The sequence below is a fragment of the Bombyx mandarina genome, chromosome 04 (assembly GCF_030267445.1).
Source record: "Bombyx mandarina strain Sakado chromosome 04, ASM3026744v2".
Taxonomy (NCBI): domain Eukaryota; kingdom Metazoa; phylum Arthropoda; class Insecta; order Lepidoptera; family Bombycidae; genus Bombyx; species Bombyx mandarina.
Genome location: NC_143211.1, coordinates 14,674,425 through 14,689,745, shown reverse-complemented (window position 1 = coordinate 14,689,745; position 15,321 = coordinate 14,674,425). Strand labels below are relative to the sequence as shown.

Genomic DNA, 15,321 nt, shown 5'->3' with positions numbered 1-15,321 from the left:
ACAGGATGCTAAAATAATTAATTTTTGCTTAATTTTTTTGCGATCATTAGTTTTTAAAATGCTAAAGCCAGTATTTTTTGTTTTACGAAAATAACAACAAAAACCATTCTGACGTTGAATAGAAATTTAGTGGACATAGGAATATAAGAAAAATATAGAAATAAATTACTTTTTTTTTTATTGCTTAGATGGGTGGACGATCTCACGGTCGACCTGATGTTAAGTGGTTACCGGAGCCCATAGACATTTATAACCTAAATGCGCCACACACCTTGAGATATAGTTCTAAGGTCTCAGTATAGTCACAACGGCTACCCCACCCTTCAAACCGAAACGCATTACTGCTTCACAGCAGAAATAGCCAGGGTGGTCCTCAGGGTGGACTCAAAGAGGTCCTACAAGAGGTCTTAAATAACAAATAAATGTTTTTAGTAAAACGAACCGTCAATTGCGCCTTTTGCAGTCACAATTGATTCTATCTAGACAGTAACAAACATTCGATAAAAATCCATTGTATAGGAATGGTATTTACTAAACACATTTTTTTAAATAATTTAAGTGAGATCTCTTGGACTATAATTTTCCAAAAAATTACTAAAGAAACCTTGCTCTGAAACGGTCGCATAAACACCTAAGTTGTTTTTTTTTTTTTATTGCTTATGTGAGTGGACGAGCTCTCAGCCCACCTGGTGTTAAGTGGTTACTGGAGCCCATAGACATCTACAACGTAAATGCGCCACCCACCTTGAGATATAAGTTCTAAGATCTCAGTATAGTTACAAAGAATGACAATTTGAAAAGGACAAATCAAGAGTTTGATTTTGTTTTATGTTATTCACATTGTATGTATAAATGCCTTTGTATTTTCGTATATGTATGTGTATTAATTAAGACCTGATTATCAATAACAGGGACTTCGAGTCGTATTAGACAAATATCTTAGTCTAGTAGTAAGCTGCACTGAATGATGATCGTTGAATATGTATTCAAAAATCTTGAAGCCTTGTGATCTTTAGTATGTAGGCTTCTGCCCTCGAAAGTAGAACGGAATACGATAGCTTTACGTTAAAAATAAACATTTAAGGCCAAATGTGTCAGTCAAAAAGATGAACGATAAATAATGATGTGCGTACGAAAACAAATTAATTATTCCGGTGGCCTTCCTTGTTCAGGCAAATTGATAACAATTGCGTCTTACATGAAATCCAGTAAACCTATGAACACGACCGTGACCTGCCTTAATGGATGACTTTATTCGTTGTTACGGAATCCTGATGTACTTACGTAAATGCGTTGGTTTATGGTATACGTATATCTATCTATTTGTAATTAATCTGCTGCATTTAACTTAATATTGTGCGAAATAAGCCTCTCCATTTCGAAGGTGCAAGTCTTTGTCGAAAGTCCGAGCTCTTCGTACAAAAGGTTAGGGAACAATATTTAGTTCAAGCATCGTGCGTATCGCCAAAATATCCATGTACACTCACAACACCGAAAACGTATCTTAAAAAAAAAAAATACATGTGTGCAATTCACACGTGGTAGAAGTGAAACCTTCCAATACAATTATCCTAAACGTCTTAATTATATGTAAAATTTTGTCATTAGTAAATAATTGTAAGGTAGGGCCCTCTGTGAATTGATATTTTAATTTCACGTATAATCCTAAATTAAAATTCACTACAAGAGCTTTCATACACACGTTAGTATTAAAAAATCTCACAGATGGCGCTGTATTAAATAGTATGTATATTTCTGTCTCATTCTTTGCTGGCTTCATCCTACACATTTTTGTATTTGTGTCTCTTACCTGTCGTTTTTTCCGTTGCATCCTGTTTGAAATCACAACGATTCTAAAGAAGTTTTCACTTCAAAAACTATTCCTAATATCGGCTGAATGGACTATACTCCCTTTACCAGTATAATTAAAAAAAACAGAGTTTTATGATATCCTATAAATACTGGCATAAGTTAATGAAACCTTTATACATATAAACATTGTGGATATTTAAAACTGAGCAACGAGGGTGAATTATTATATATTACTGCAGGAAACTGTTATACATATGCATCATAAATTTAAAAATCTCGATTCGCATTAACATTTTTTTTAAATTATTTGTAGTTTCAATGAAAAAACTGTCATTTTTCAAATCTCTGGGACCTGTTTTTTTTTTTGCGAATCAAAAGACTAGTAGTAATAATGAATGTATAGACCGGAATGTATTTAATTGCATTATCGCTTTATCAAATTAACATTTGTATGCTAAAATTTAACATTTGAATTGTTCTGCTTATTCATAAATATCCACTTAACATGCATATAAAATTCAAAATTGCGAATTTGGAATATTCTCTAATGTCATTATTTAATTTAGATACTTTTATATAATTATGACGAAACGCGGCTATGTAGATGGAATATGACATTTAAAACTATTATTGTGTATTGTCAGTGGAGCCTGTCCTTATAAATGAGGCCGTCAGCACAAAAGTGGCCTATCCTACATTTTTTTATATTCGTGGCGCTACTATATTGCAATTTATTTAAAACATAATATATTTTGTGCAAAACCGGCTTATTCCTAATTTCGCCCATAGATAACAGATGGCTTTGTCAACATTATTTATGCGTGTTTTGTTTTTGCCTATAAGGCAGTGTAAAAGTAAATTCAGACCTCATTGTCTCCGTTCTTACTATAGTAAGCTCAGGTAAGCTTAGGCCACTTTTGCGCTGACGGCCTCAAATATCTCAGCAAAAATAAATGGTTGCTCCTTGTGGACTTCGAGGCCGCTGACAATTTTAAAATATACCTACTATTAATATTGTAAGTGAATTCCGTTGTGATATGTACCATCACAACACATTATTGCAACATTTGTAACTGTAACTATACTTGAGACCTTAGAACTTATGTCTCAAGGTAGGTGGCGCATTTACGTCGTAGATGTCTATGGGCTCCAGTAACCACTTCACACCAGGTGGGCTGTGAACTCGTCCACCCATCTAGGCAATAAAAAATATTTTTTTTTGCAGTAAACATAAATATTTAGGTAGAAATGAGAAAACATAAACTTTTTCATAATCGAATCGTAATATTAATTCATTATGATATTTTACTTCATTTTATGTGTATAGATAACATTTAAAAGCATGGGATTTTATATTAAAATCATCTTAGTGTTGAGCAACATCCAATGTGCAATGCAATAATGCATGGAAACTAGTTTTTAGGAAGAAAAAACCCTTAAACCACCTAGAACTGAAAATAAATGTGAAATTAAAAACTAAATCATATTTAAATACATAACATGACCCACATAGCTATACCCGTTTCCGAGATGCATGTAACATTGATATGTAAATGTATACAAGAATTTTTCGTTTAAAATAATAGATTAGATAAATGTAAAAAACATGTTAAATTTATAGTTACCTCAGTTCTGGTAACCATAAATCATACAATCCAAACACGGATTTTAAAGTATTCCGTATATTATTAATATTAAGCTTAACTTAAACTATTATAATTATTATCATTCAAATGCATATAACTGTATTGAAACTGGTTGTGACGGATACACTGAATAGATTAAATGCTATATTGATGTACTATTTTTTTTAAATTGCTTAGATTGCTTAGAGCTCACAGCCCACCTGGTGTGAAGTGGTTACTGGAGCCCATAGACATCCACAACTTAAATGCGCCACCCACCTTGAGATATAAGTTCTAAGGTCTCACGTATAATTTCGGAGTCATTTGGAAGGCAAAGCCAAGCTGGCGTCCAAAATGCTGGGAGCATACTATGAATACCAGCTTTGCATAAGTTGCTATCGGTTTATCTGTATACATTCCTTACCGATTTCGGCTAAGCTGATAGTTGTTCTCGAGGATTTGATTTCTCCAGTGCCTTAAATTTAGGAGTATAATTATAAAAGTTACTGTCCTCTAGTGCAATATTGTGTGTTTTCTGGGAACACACGATGAATTACTGGTGGTAAGACCTCTTGTGAGTCCGCACGGGTAGATACCACCACCCTGCCTATTTCTGCCGTGAAGCAGTAATGCGTTTCGGTTTGAAAGGCAGGGCAGTCGTTGTAACTGTACTGAGACTTTACAGCTTATATCTTAAAGTGGGCGGCGCATTGGCGTTGTAGGTGTCTATGGGCTCCAGTAACTACTTAACACCAGATGGGCTGTGAGCTCGTCCACCCAAAAAGAACTTGGAGGGGAGAAAAATTGCAGGTTGAATATGATATTAAAAGCTATCACTGATTCCTTAATATACCTAATCAGGTCATAAATTCTGTCACATGTTTAATGTAAAATAATTGAAACAAGTTTATTCATTATGTAACCATTCATATACCAAAATGAACTTAACAAAACATAGATTCTTATGACACTAAAGTTTATTCGAAATCACCTCCGTGATTTTGAATACAGGCCTTCAATCTGCGCGGCCAGTCGTCTATCGCAGCACGAACGAGGTCCATGTCAATATCGGCGGCTGCCTTAATCAAGGATGTCTTGAGTGACTCCAAATTGGGATGAGGCTTTGAGCACGCCTTTTCCTCCAAGTGTTGCCATATATTGTAATCTAACGGATTCAAATCTGGACTGAGGAGGGCCAGTCTTCGTGCCGGATGAAGTCGATTTCACGCTCCGCCAGCCAGTCTTGTGTGCTCTTCGCTCTATGAGCTGGCGCCGTATCTTGTTGGTATACCCAGTGCCTGTTATTGAACATGGTATGAGAAACAGGTTCCACAAAGTTCGTCAGGACTGCATTTTGCTACACAACTGCATTCGTTTTTACACCTTTCTCACAAAAATGTACCTCTGTTAAGCCCCAATAAGAAACTCCCAACCATACCATGAGCGAGGATGGAAAATGACCTCGTTGGACACGCGGAATACGGTTGCTCGCTTCTTCACTGCTGTGTGCGTACACCTTATCATTTTGTTTGTTGTAGCTCTCTTCTACGGTAAAAATTTTTTCATCCGAAAAAAGAATTTCCCGATATTTTTTTCCCGCGTACCGCTTCAACAAAGCGCGGCATCTCTTCAGTCTCAGGTCCATTAGACGAGCATTCAAACGATGTCCTGTTTTTCTTCGATATGCCCGAAGCCCTAAGTCTTCATTTAACACCCTTTTCACCGTGGGTCTTCTTAACCCCATCTGAAGGGCCAACAGTTTCTGCTTACGTTTGGGATTTCCTTGAATTCGCGCCTTCACAGCTTATATCACTGCTGGAGTCCTAACAGACCGAGGGCGACCACTTCTTGACCTGTCATCTACACTTGAGTCTTCATTGTATCGTTTGATGGTACGATAAACGAATCTTTTGGTTATATTCAAATTTTTCAGTATGTTAAAAATTTGAATTGGCGCGTAACCGCAACGATGCAACGCAATAACTGCAACACGGTCTTCTTTAAGCGCCACTCCATATTTAAAAATGAGTAAAATTCTAAAAGTATACATTTTTATTTTCATGAACAATTCGAAATTCGAATTCAATAAACTTTTTTGTGGCCAGCATTCTAAAAGAAAAGTTTTTACTGTGTGACAATACTTATGACCTGACTAGTTACATTTGGATTGTACTATGTAAAATTTAATATACTGGTTCTCGTTCATGTTTTGGTATGGTCGATGCACCGCAATCGTTCAGATTACGAGATTATTACTTAAATTATATTCTAAAACTACTTAATTTAGAGCTGTTACTATTTTTTTTCCTACCCAAGCTGAGAGCCTTGAGAGGCTATGTCAGCGTAACCTTAACTATTAGGTAAGCTCATGGGGCTCAAACCTGACGACGTTGCTAACACGAACCCTAGCAGGAGCCGTGCTTCGCAGAATCTACCACCGAATCGGAAACGCGACCCACTGAGAAGATCCCGCGAGAAACTCAGTGGGTTGTGTCTGAGGGTTAATTTACTCGACGAGCCCTTCGTCGCAAGCGACAGGTTCGACTAGAACGATGACCGGTGCTTGAGGTACCTAAAAGCACCGTTAGTGGATCGGGAGGATCCGAGATGACGTGCTTGGGGCGACGTCGACTGCTTTCCATTCTATCCGCAGGATCGGGAATCTGTAACTCTAAAAACTCATGTATATTATACAATTCAACTTTATTGTGTTTTTTTTGGTTTGATTTCCTGAACCATCGGCTAATCCCAGGTGCAAAGAGCATTGTAATACAGGAAACGAACAAAAACAAATATTGTTAATGGCAAAAAACAACACCATAATAAAAGAGGTTTTATTACAGGAACACGTTGGAAGGCGCATAATAAAAACGTACCGCGAGAACCCCTCAAACCAGTCCCTTGAATTTGGCAATGATGTCACTTTCAAAGAATTCGCCATGTTCCTGACGAACAAATCGGAGGAGTTGGCCGATGTCGTCAACAACGAACACTGGCAGCCGATCACCGATCTCTGCCATCCGTGTCAAATAAAATACACATTAGTTGGTAAGTTTTTTTCTTGATAATCTATATATATAAAAATGAATCGTTAGTCTCGCTAAAACTCGAGAACGGACCGATTTGACTAATTTTGGTCTTGAATTATTTGTGGAAGTCCATAGAAGGTTTAAAAGGTAGATATATCTTTTTTTTGCTTAGATGAGTGGACGAGCTCACAACCCCACCTGGTGTTAAGTAGTTACTGGAGCCCATAGACATCTACAACGTAAGTCCGCCATCCACCCTGAGATATAAGTTCTAAGATCTCAGAATAGCTACAACGGTTACCCCACCCGTCAAACCGAAATGCATTACTGCTTCACGGTAGAAATAGGCAGGGCCGTGGTACCTACCCATGCGGACTCACAAGAGGTCCTACCACCAGTAAGATAAATATGAAAATGCTCGAAATTTAATAAAAATAACAATTTTGTTTTCCCTTTGATGTGTCCCCCATCGGACGGATTCCTTTTGTTTGTTTAAAGTTTATTTTATACAAAAGTTTAGGTCTTTTATTTATCGATTAAAATACTACGAAGTCTGCCGGGTCGGCTAGTTAATAATAAGTTCAAAAACACCCTTTTATGATAACGGTCCATTACGTGGCAAGGCAGATTTATTTTGCGAGCCTATGCCAACAATGCCGATGGCCAGAAATCTACTCGATACTTCTCCATGCCGATTTTTGTATCTTTAGAAAATGAAATTGCTGCGTCGAATTAAACACAAAACATTATAGTCCGAACGTTTATCTGACCCGCCGTATCAATTAGAAGTACCGTTTTAGGCAGCTCTTCACGAAGCCACACCGGTGTGTGGCTTCGTGAAGAGCTGCCTAAAACGCCTAGATACTGCTCGTTCACATATCCCGGTGGATATGTGAACGAGCAGTATCTAAGCAAACAATAAAATGCGTGATCAGTAATGTTTTTACCCACACGCGCCTTGATATCACCATATCTATGCGTGTTACTGTTGCAAACTATTCATGCGTTTCGATTTTTGAAGGGCCGGCTTAAAAGGTCGTTCGCTTGGAGCTTTTTGAACAGTGTTGTTGTCGCGGCCTCTACTGAATAGTAACGGCTTATGTTCAAGATGTTAGCGCATCGCACAATAAAAATAAACCGAGACAAGCTGCTAGTTGATTTGTAGAATCAAGTGGGTGAGACGAAACATTTTTTTTTACTGAATTGTTTTAATAGGAGTTGATTAAAAAGGAAGAGAGGCCGCCCCAGAACAACTTGGCGTCGCTCGGTGGAGCAGGAGCTAGGGGTCTTGGGCATGACGTGGGAGGAGCTAGAACAGACTGCCCAAGACCGATATAAATGGAAAAATTTGATTCGAGCCCTACACCCCAGCAGAGGGTAATAGGAAAGAATGATGAATGATGATGATTAAAAAGATTAGCGGTTACGCAATGCCTAAGAGTGACTGATAAACCAATCACTCCATCTGACAAGTTTTTTTTTTACATACGTCACAAATGGATTAACTGAATAAAAACCATTATAACGGTCCTGGCTAGAATGATACATGATATCAAATTAAAATAAACATAACAAATAAACCATCATTATATAGGACATAGGATTTTATTTCGTCTTGAACAGTAATTATTTTAATCTAGGCCACCGGCTACAGGATCTTCCTAGCGATTCCGAATCGGTGGTAGATTCTGCGAAGCACTGCTCTTATTAGGGGTACTTTTAGCAAATTCTCTCAGATTAAGCCCGTGAGCTCACCTATCTATCCATCCGGGCGTATCTGGAATAGCCCCTTACGCTACCGGCGATTAGATAGCCAAAAAAATATATACTTAAAATTGTACCTACTGCAAATTTCGGTTGCTTTAAAAATGTACTGAATTAAAATAAAATATTATCAGTAGCACTTCCCGTTACAGTGAGTAATAACAAAACGTTATCAAAATGTAACTATATATCGTTATTTCATTTAAATACCGATTACTAATTATAAACTAAATGCTTGTATGCGCATGTATGGTGTATCTTGTTTCGTTGGGCTTTGAGTTCGAGTTATGGATGTGAGTGTTGGTTTAAAATATATACTATCACCACTACTGTTACTATCGCTTTACCTTGAAAGTTTAACGGCTTTAAGTGCCTAAAAATAACTTCATTTAATATAAACTAGATGATGATTTTTTTTTTTTATAACGCCATCTTGTTGTGTCTTTAAAGAGGTTAGTTGCCCTCAATTAAGAAAAATAGTATTATTATTCGCCAATAGATGTCGGAAAGAGTTGATTATTGAAAACACGAATAAAACAACATTTTCTGAAAATAAATCGTTGCTAGATCGATTTATCGCCCCCGAAATCCCCTGTATATTAAATTTTATGAAAATCGTTGGAGCCGTTTCCGAGATTCAGATTATATAAGTATATATTAATTTACAAGAATTGCTCGTTTAAAGGTATAAGATAAATAACTGGGGAAAAATCTCACGGTCATATAGCTCCAATTTAGGATTCCCTGTGTTATAGTTACCAGAAACTGAAAAACATACTTTTAATACGTTTAAATAAATACATGTATAGATAATAAAAAAACAAACAAGCTTGTTAATAACACAATGTTTGCCCGATGTGGGAATCGAACCCACGACCCTTGGCACCACAGTCAGGAGCGCTAACTACTGCACCATCGAGTCGGTCAGTCATAAAGTTATTTAAGTTTGTGCGCGTTTACGACAACAATCGATAAATGGCAGTGCTTTTACTCGCCGAACCCGTCGCTTGCGACGAAGGGCTCGGCGAGTAAATTCACCTATAGGCCCACTGAGTTTCTCGCCGAATCTCCTTAGTGGGTCGCGTTTCCGATACGATGGTAGGTTCTGGGAAGCACTACTGTTACGGCCAGTGCTAGCAACACCTCCGGTTTGAGTCCCGAGTGCTCACTTACACGTTAGGGTAAAGCTGATATAGCCTCTCAAGGCTATCATCAGTATAGGTAGAAAAAAAGATAAATGGCTTTATTAGTCTTCTGAACTGCGCTACTGTTAAGTTCAAAAATGCATTCCGAAACGACCACTACGCGAGTGAAGTCACCGTCATAGCTAGTAACAAAATATTACTTATTTATTAAAAATGGATAAAAAAACAGGATATAAGCCTTATCATATTTCTTGGAACTGGCTTTATGGAATTACGGCGCGCAGATCGCAAAAGTGCCCAAATTTTAAAAATCTCTTTCCTTGAAGACTTTCAGTTAAATTGATAATCGTTGAAATTTCGCTAATCTCCCGCATAATGAAAAAAAAAATCACTACCGTAGATTAGAGGGAATCGGGCCCCTTTCCAAATCCAACACAAATTTTCAATGGTTTTTCTTAGGGTAATACCAATAAAATTGAGATTTAAATGGTTCCGGAGGCTTAAATTTTTATATACGATGCGTTATTATACATAGTTCATTACAAAATATACCCAAAAACTGAAAAAACTAGCTTAACCCGATTCACCTTGGCTTTGGGGTGAATCAGGTTACGTATGGGGACAATAGAGTTTTTCGATAGGGCTGGCACTATTAATTAACTTTTTAATATCTTTAACGAGTTACAAAACTTTGATGACTAAATTAAACTATTTAATATTCTTGATGCACTAAATAAAAGTCATTTTCAGTTCAACAAAGTTAAATCTAACAACTCAACAAAAGTATTGTGACATCCCAGATTTGTCGCTATTCTATCTCGTTTCTATTCCCCCCAATCTACTGTATTTAAGACGCTCATAATGTTTTTTATAGTTACATGATCTATTTAAGTAATGGAATTTTTCAACATTATTCATACGTTCAACTTCATGACGTCTGTTTATCCCGAAAATTTGCTAATGTACTGACTGACCGGGTACGGTGGGACCCTTCATCGTTTTCCGGTCGTGCGTGGTGTTCCGCAGGGGTCGGTTCTCGGCCCCCTCTTGTGGAATATCGGGTACGACTGGGTGCTGAGGGGCGCCCTCCTCCCGGGCCTCCGCGTTATTTGTTACGCGGACGACACGTTGGTCGTGGCCCGGGGGGATGATTTTAGGGAGTCTGCCCGTCTCGCCACAGCGGGAGTGGCCCTCGTCGTCGGAAGGATAGGGAGGCTGGGTCTCGACGTGGCGCTCAGTAAATCCGAGGCTCTGTGGTTTCACGGGCCGCGGAGGGCGCCACCAGTTGACACCCACATCGTGGTTGGAGGCGTCCGGATAGGGGTCGGGGTGCAGTTGAAGTACCTCGGCCTCGTGTTGGACAGCCGGTGGGCTTTTCGTGCTCACTTTGCGGAGCTGGTCCCCCGATTGATGGGGACGGCCGGTTCTTTGAGCCGGCTGCTCCCGAATATTGGTGGACCGGATCAGGTTGTGCGCCGCCTCTACGCGGGGGTGGTGCGATCGATGGCCCTGTACGGTGCACCTGTGTGGGCTGAGCCGCGCAACCGGGCCACTATGGCTCGGTTCCTGCGCCGGCCGCAGCGCACCGTTGCCATCAGGGTCATTCGCGGATATCGCACCGTCTCCTTCGAGGCGGCGTGTGTTTTGGCGGGGACGCCGCCATGGGAGCTGGAGGCGGAGTCGCTCGCTGCCGACTATCGGTGGCGCAGCGAACTTCGTGCTCGGGGCGTGGCGCGTCTCCCCGAAGGTGAGCTGCGGGCGCGGAAGGCCCATTCTCGGCGGTCCGTGCTCGAGTCGTGGTCGAGGCGATTGGCCAACCCCACGTGGGGGCTACGGACCGTCGAGGCGGTTTACCCGGTCTTTGATGACTGGGTGAATCGTGGCGAAGGACGTCTCACCTTTCGTCTGGTGCAGGTGCTGACCGGGCACGGATGCTTCGGGAAGTACCTGCGCCGGATAGGGGCTGAGCCGACGACGAGGTGTCACCATTGTGGACACGACCTGGACACGGCGGAGCATACGCTCGCTGTCTGCCCCGCTTAGGAGGTGCAGCGCCGTGTCCTGGTCGCAAAGATAGGACCTGACTTGTCGCTGCCTGGCGTCGTGGCGTCGATGCTTGGCAGCGATGAGTCATGGAAGGCTATGCTCGACTTCTGCGAGTGCACCATCTCGCAGAAGGAGGCGGCGGGGCGAGTGAGGGAAAGCTCTCCTCACTACGCAGAAACCCGCCGCCGCCGAGCAGGGGGTCGGGACCGGGGTCGTATCCGTGACCTGGCCCCCTAAGAGCTAGGGGTCCCACCCGTTTTGTGCGGGGAGGGACCCAGACGTGGGGTGGCGTGCTCTGCACGCTCACCCGCAATAGGAAGCCGGGTGATGGTAGACCGCGTTCCCCCGACCGCTCTGGGGGAAGTTGTAACGCGGCGCCATCAAAGCGGGCTCTCGGCCCGCTGAACGAGGGAACCGGTGGTCGTGTCGCTGGCGGCCACCGGTCCGGCGTCCGTGGGACGGTGGGATGGATGTAATGTGCTCTGCGTCAACCCTGTCCCGCCGTTTCAATAGCCCCGACTGGGCTCCGGCCCGGTCCGAGGTAGGGCGCCGGTTGTGAGCGGCAGGAGTTTTTAGTGAGGTTCAACTCCCACATACCCCACCTGCCGCGCGGGTGGGGATCCGGCGATTTTCTCCTGTGGAAAAAAAAAAAAAAAAAAAAAAAAAATGTACTGACTGACGACAATACTTTCAATATATTGGAATGTCATAGCTCAATATTAACATCAAACTCAATTTTGGAAATATCAAATTCAATTTTGTAAATATCAAATTCAATGTCTATTCCAAGATAAGAATTTTTTTATTATTTTTTTTTAAATTAACAAAACTAAAAACAAAAAAAGAAGAAAACTTAAAACATGTCAATTAAGTATCATGTATTTTTTATTGAATTTGATATTTACAAAATTTAATTTCATATTTTTTATTTATTTATTGCGTATATGAGTGGACGAGCTCACGGCCCACCTGGTGTTAAGTGGTTACCGGAGCCCATAGACATATATAACGTAAATGCCGCCACCCACCTTGAGATATGAGTGGTATGAGTTCTAAGGTCTCAGTTACAACGGCTGCCCCACCCATCAAACCGAAACGCATTACTGCTTCACAGCAGAAATAGGCAGGGTGGTGGTGCATACCCGTGCGGACTCACAAGAGGTCCTACCACTAGTAATTACGCACATTATAATTTTGCCGGTCTGGTTTTTATTACACGATATTATTCCTTCACCGTGGAAGTAAATTGTGAAGGATAAGTACGTATTTCATTAGAAACATCGGTACCCCCGCCGGCGCCGGCGGGATTCGAACAACAGTGCATTGCAAGATACAAATGCATCGGACGTCTTATCCATTAGGCCAGGACGACTTTAAAAATTGAATCTGAAATTAAAAACCTGTTTATTTAACCGAGCAGCGTCCGTGTGAGAATTTCGGGTGGGTAACTTGCAGGACGCTCTGCACGTCAACAAACTACCAAAAAGCGGCAATTATTGCTAATTTAAAACTAGTTTTTTTTTTTGTTCTTTCTTTAGGACTAATGTAACATAATAGATGATTTTTACTGGTGGTAGGACCTCTTGTGAATCCGCGCCGGTAGGTACCACCACCCCGCCTATTTCTGCAGATTCTCCGGGTAAACTCACGGGGTTCAAACATGGCGACGTTGCTAATACTAACCCTAGTAAGAGCATTACTTCGCAAAACCTACGACCGGATCCGCCGGATCTGAAACGCGACACACCTTTTTTTTTTTTTGCTTAGATCTGTGGACGATCTCACAGCCCATCTGGTGTTAAGTGGTTACTGGAGCCCATAGACATCTACAACTTAAAATGCGCCACACACCTTGAGATATAGTTCTAAGGTCTCAGTATAGTCACAACGGCTTCCCCACCCTTCAAACCGAAACGCATTACTGCTTCACGACAGAAATTGGCGGGGCGGTGGTACCTACCCGTGCGGACTCACAAGGAGTCCTACCACCCGAAAAAACTGAAAAGATCCGGCGAGAAACTCGGTGGGTTGTGTTTATGGGTTAGCATGTTTCATAAGCGCTTTCCTGTACACCAATGTGTGCAGTAAAAAGAGCACCAAAATATATCAGTTTCTGAAATGACGTAAGAAAGCTTAAAAAAGTATGCCCATAACCTGATTGATATAATAATATAATTATAGAGGTGTGTTGTGACGTAATTTAGAAATCGCGCGTTGCGCTCAACCTATGGCGCGATTCAACCTGCTCGACCAATCACGTCAGCGCATAGCTCTGCTGTTGTCTTTGAAATATGATTTTTTACTGACAAATCATTATTTTTAAAGTTATAGAAACAAAATTTGTATATGCATAAATTTTGTGAGCGTTTTGCATGTCTCTCAAATTTATCATTCTATACAAATAATCATAAGTAAATTCTATGGACATACATCTGAAATGATATATTATTATGTACATAAATGAATCCCACGCGTCCATTACGTATCAAAACCACTCCATGCTTTGTGACTACAAGAATTTCTATGTTTGCTCTCAATAACACAGAAGTCTACGATCGTAATCATAAGCATAGTGGTATATTTTGAAAGATATTTTAAAAGCCGTGGCCACTTCCATGGTCAATTTAAAACTACAAACTAATAATTTCTTTTCAATGGACACTTGTTCTGACTGTCCTAGTCAAAGAAGCCCCGCCAATTCTTTGCCTGGCACGTACTCTCAGATATAATGAGTAGTCATACAAGAGATTGGGATGATTTGCAAATCACTTCAGCAATTATCAAGAAGGAGCGATTCTTTGTCCTTTATCAATGGCAGATCATTTATCAAAATACATCAGGACAAATGAAAAAACTATGGTGCGTTTGATATTTGCTTTAGTATATTCTTTAGCATTATCAAATCGCTGGAGTCACTCGTAGAACCCCAAAGTGTATCCTAAGCCCCAATTACAATTTTTTGTCATCGAAACCCTTGTACATAAAAATGTAAGTACGTATTATGAAAAAAAAAAAACATTAATTCTTGGAATCATTAGGAAAATGAAAGATTATTTCGAAAACAAAATAATAGTTTTAGGAATGAACTCAGAATAAATGTTACGTAAATTATTTCGTTTATAAAGTAATAACTAAATAAACTGAGAAATTATAATTTTTAAATAACCCCTGATTGTGCGTTTTGAAGCCAAATCGTATGTGTATATTTCCAACGTTGATTTCTTTTTAATTTCGTATTAAATCATCGCAATCATAGTTTAAAATGCAGCCCAATCACATAGCTTTTGTTACTGTAGTGTATGGCATGGTTATACGGTTTACTAATTGGGTCGTGAATTAAAAAAAAACAAATTATTTATTTCTTACTAGCGACCCGCCCTCGCTTCGCTTCGAAAACTGTAATTTATTATTGAATTCTTCACTATTTAATGGACGTTATTATACATATAAACCCTCCTCTTCAACCACTCTATCTATTAAAAAAAACCGCATCAAAATCCGTTGCGTAGTTTTAAAGATTTAAGCATACATAAGGATATAGGGACAGAGAAAGCGACTTTGTTTTATACTATGTAGTGATAGTGAAGTACGGATTGAACAATCACCTTCCATTAAAAATGTTAATGCTACTGAAGAAATTATTTTATAGTTTCCACGAAAATTGGCATTTCTTCACAGCCCCAAACACATTGAAAGCAAGGTCTTCTTGATTTAAAACAAACCCGACTTATTCAGACACGAATGGTTAAGAAATTTTTAGTGCCATGCGAATAATAAAAAAATACATGTCACACACTTTAGAAATAGCGGTTATTCCCAACACTAATAAGATTAATAACCTTCAACTTGTAACTAATACGCAATAGGTGGTTAGTTGTTTGTTATGAGCGCAAGTCGTCT

At 40.0% G+C, this 15,321-nt stretch overlaps 1 protein-coding gene across 1 annotated transcript in view; it reads left to right on the top strand.

Moving 5' to 3' along the window:
• Positions 1-15,321, top strand: part of LOC114246040 (carbohydrate sulfotransferase 11) — a 39,562-nt gene that overhangs the window by 6,680 nt on the left and 17,561 nt on the right. The window contains exon 3 of the mRNA XM_028178418.2: positions 6,281-6,485. Coding sequence (XP_028034219.2) covers positions 6,281-6,485 — 205 coding nt within the window. The remainder of the gene's footprint in view (positions 1-6,280; positions 6,486-15,321) is intronic.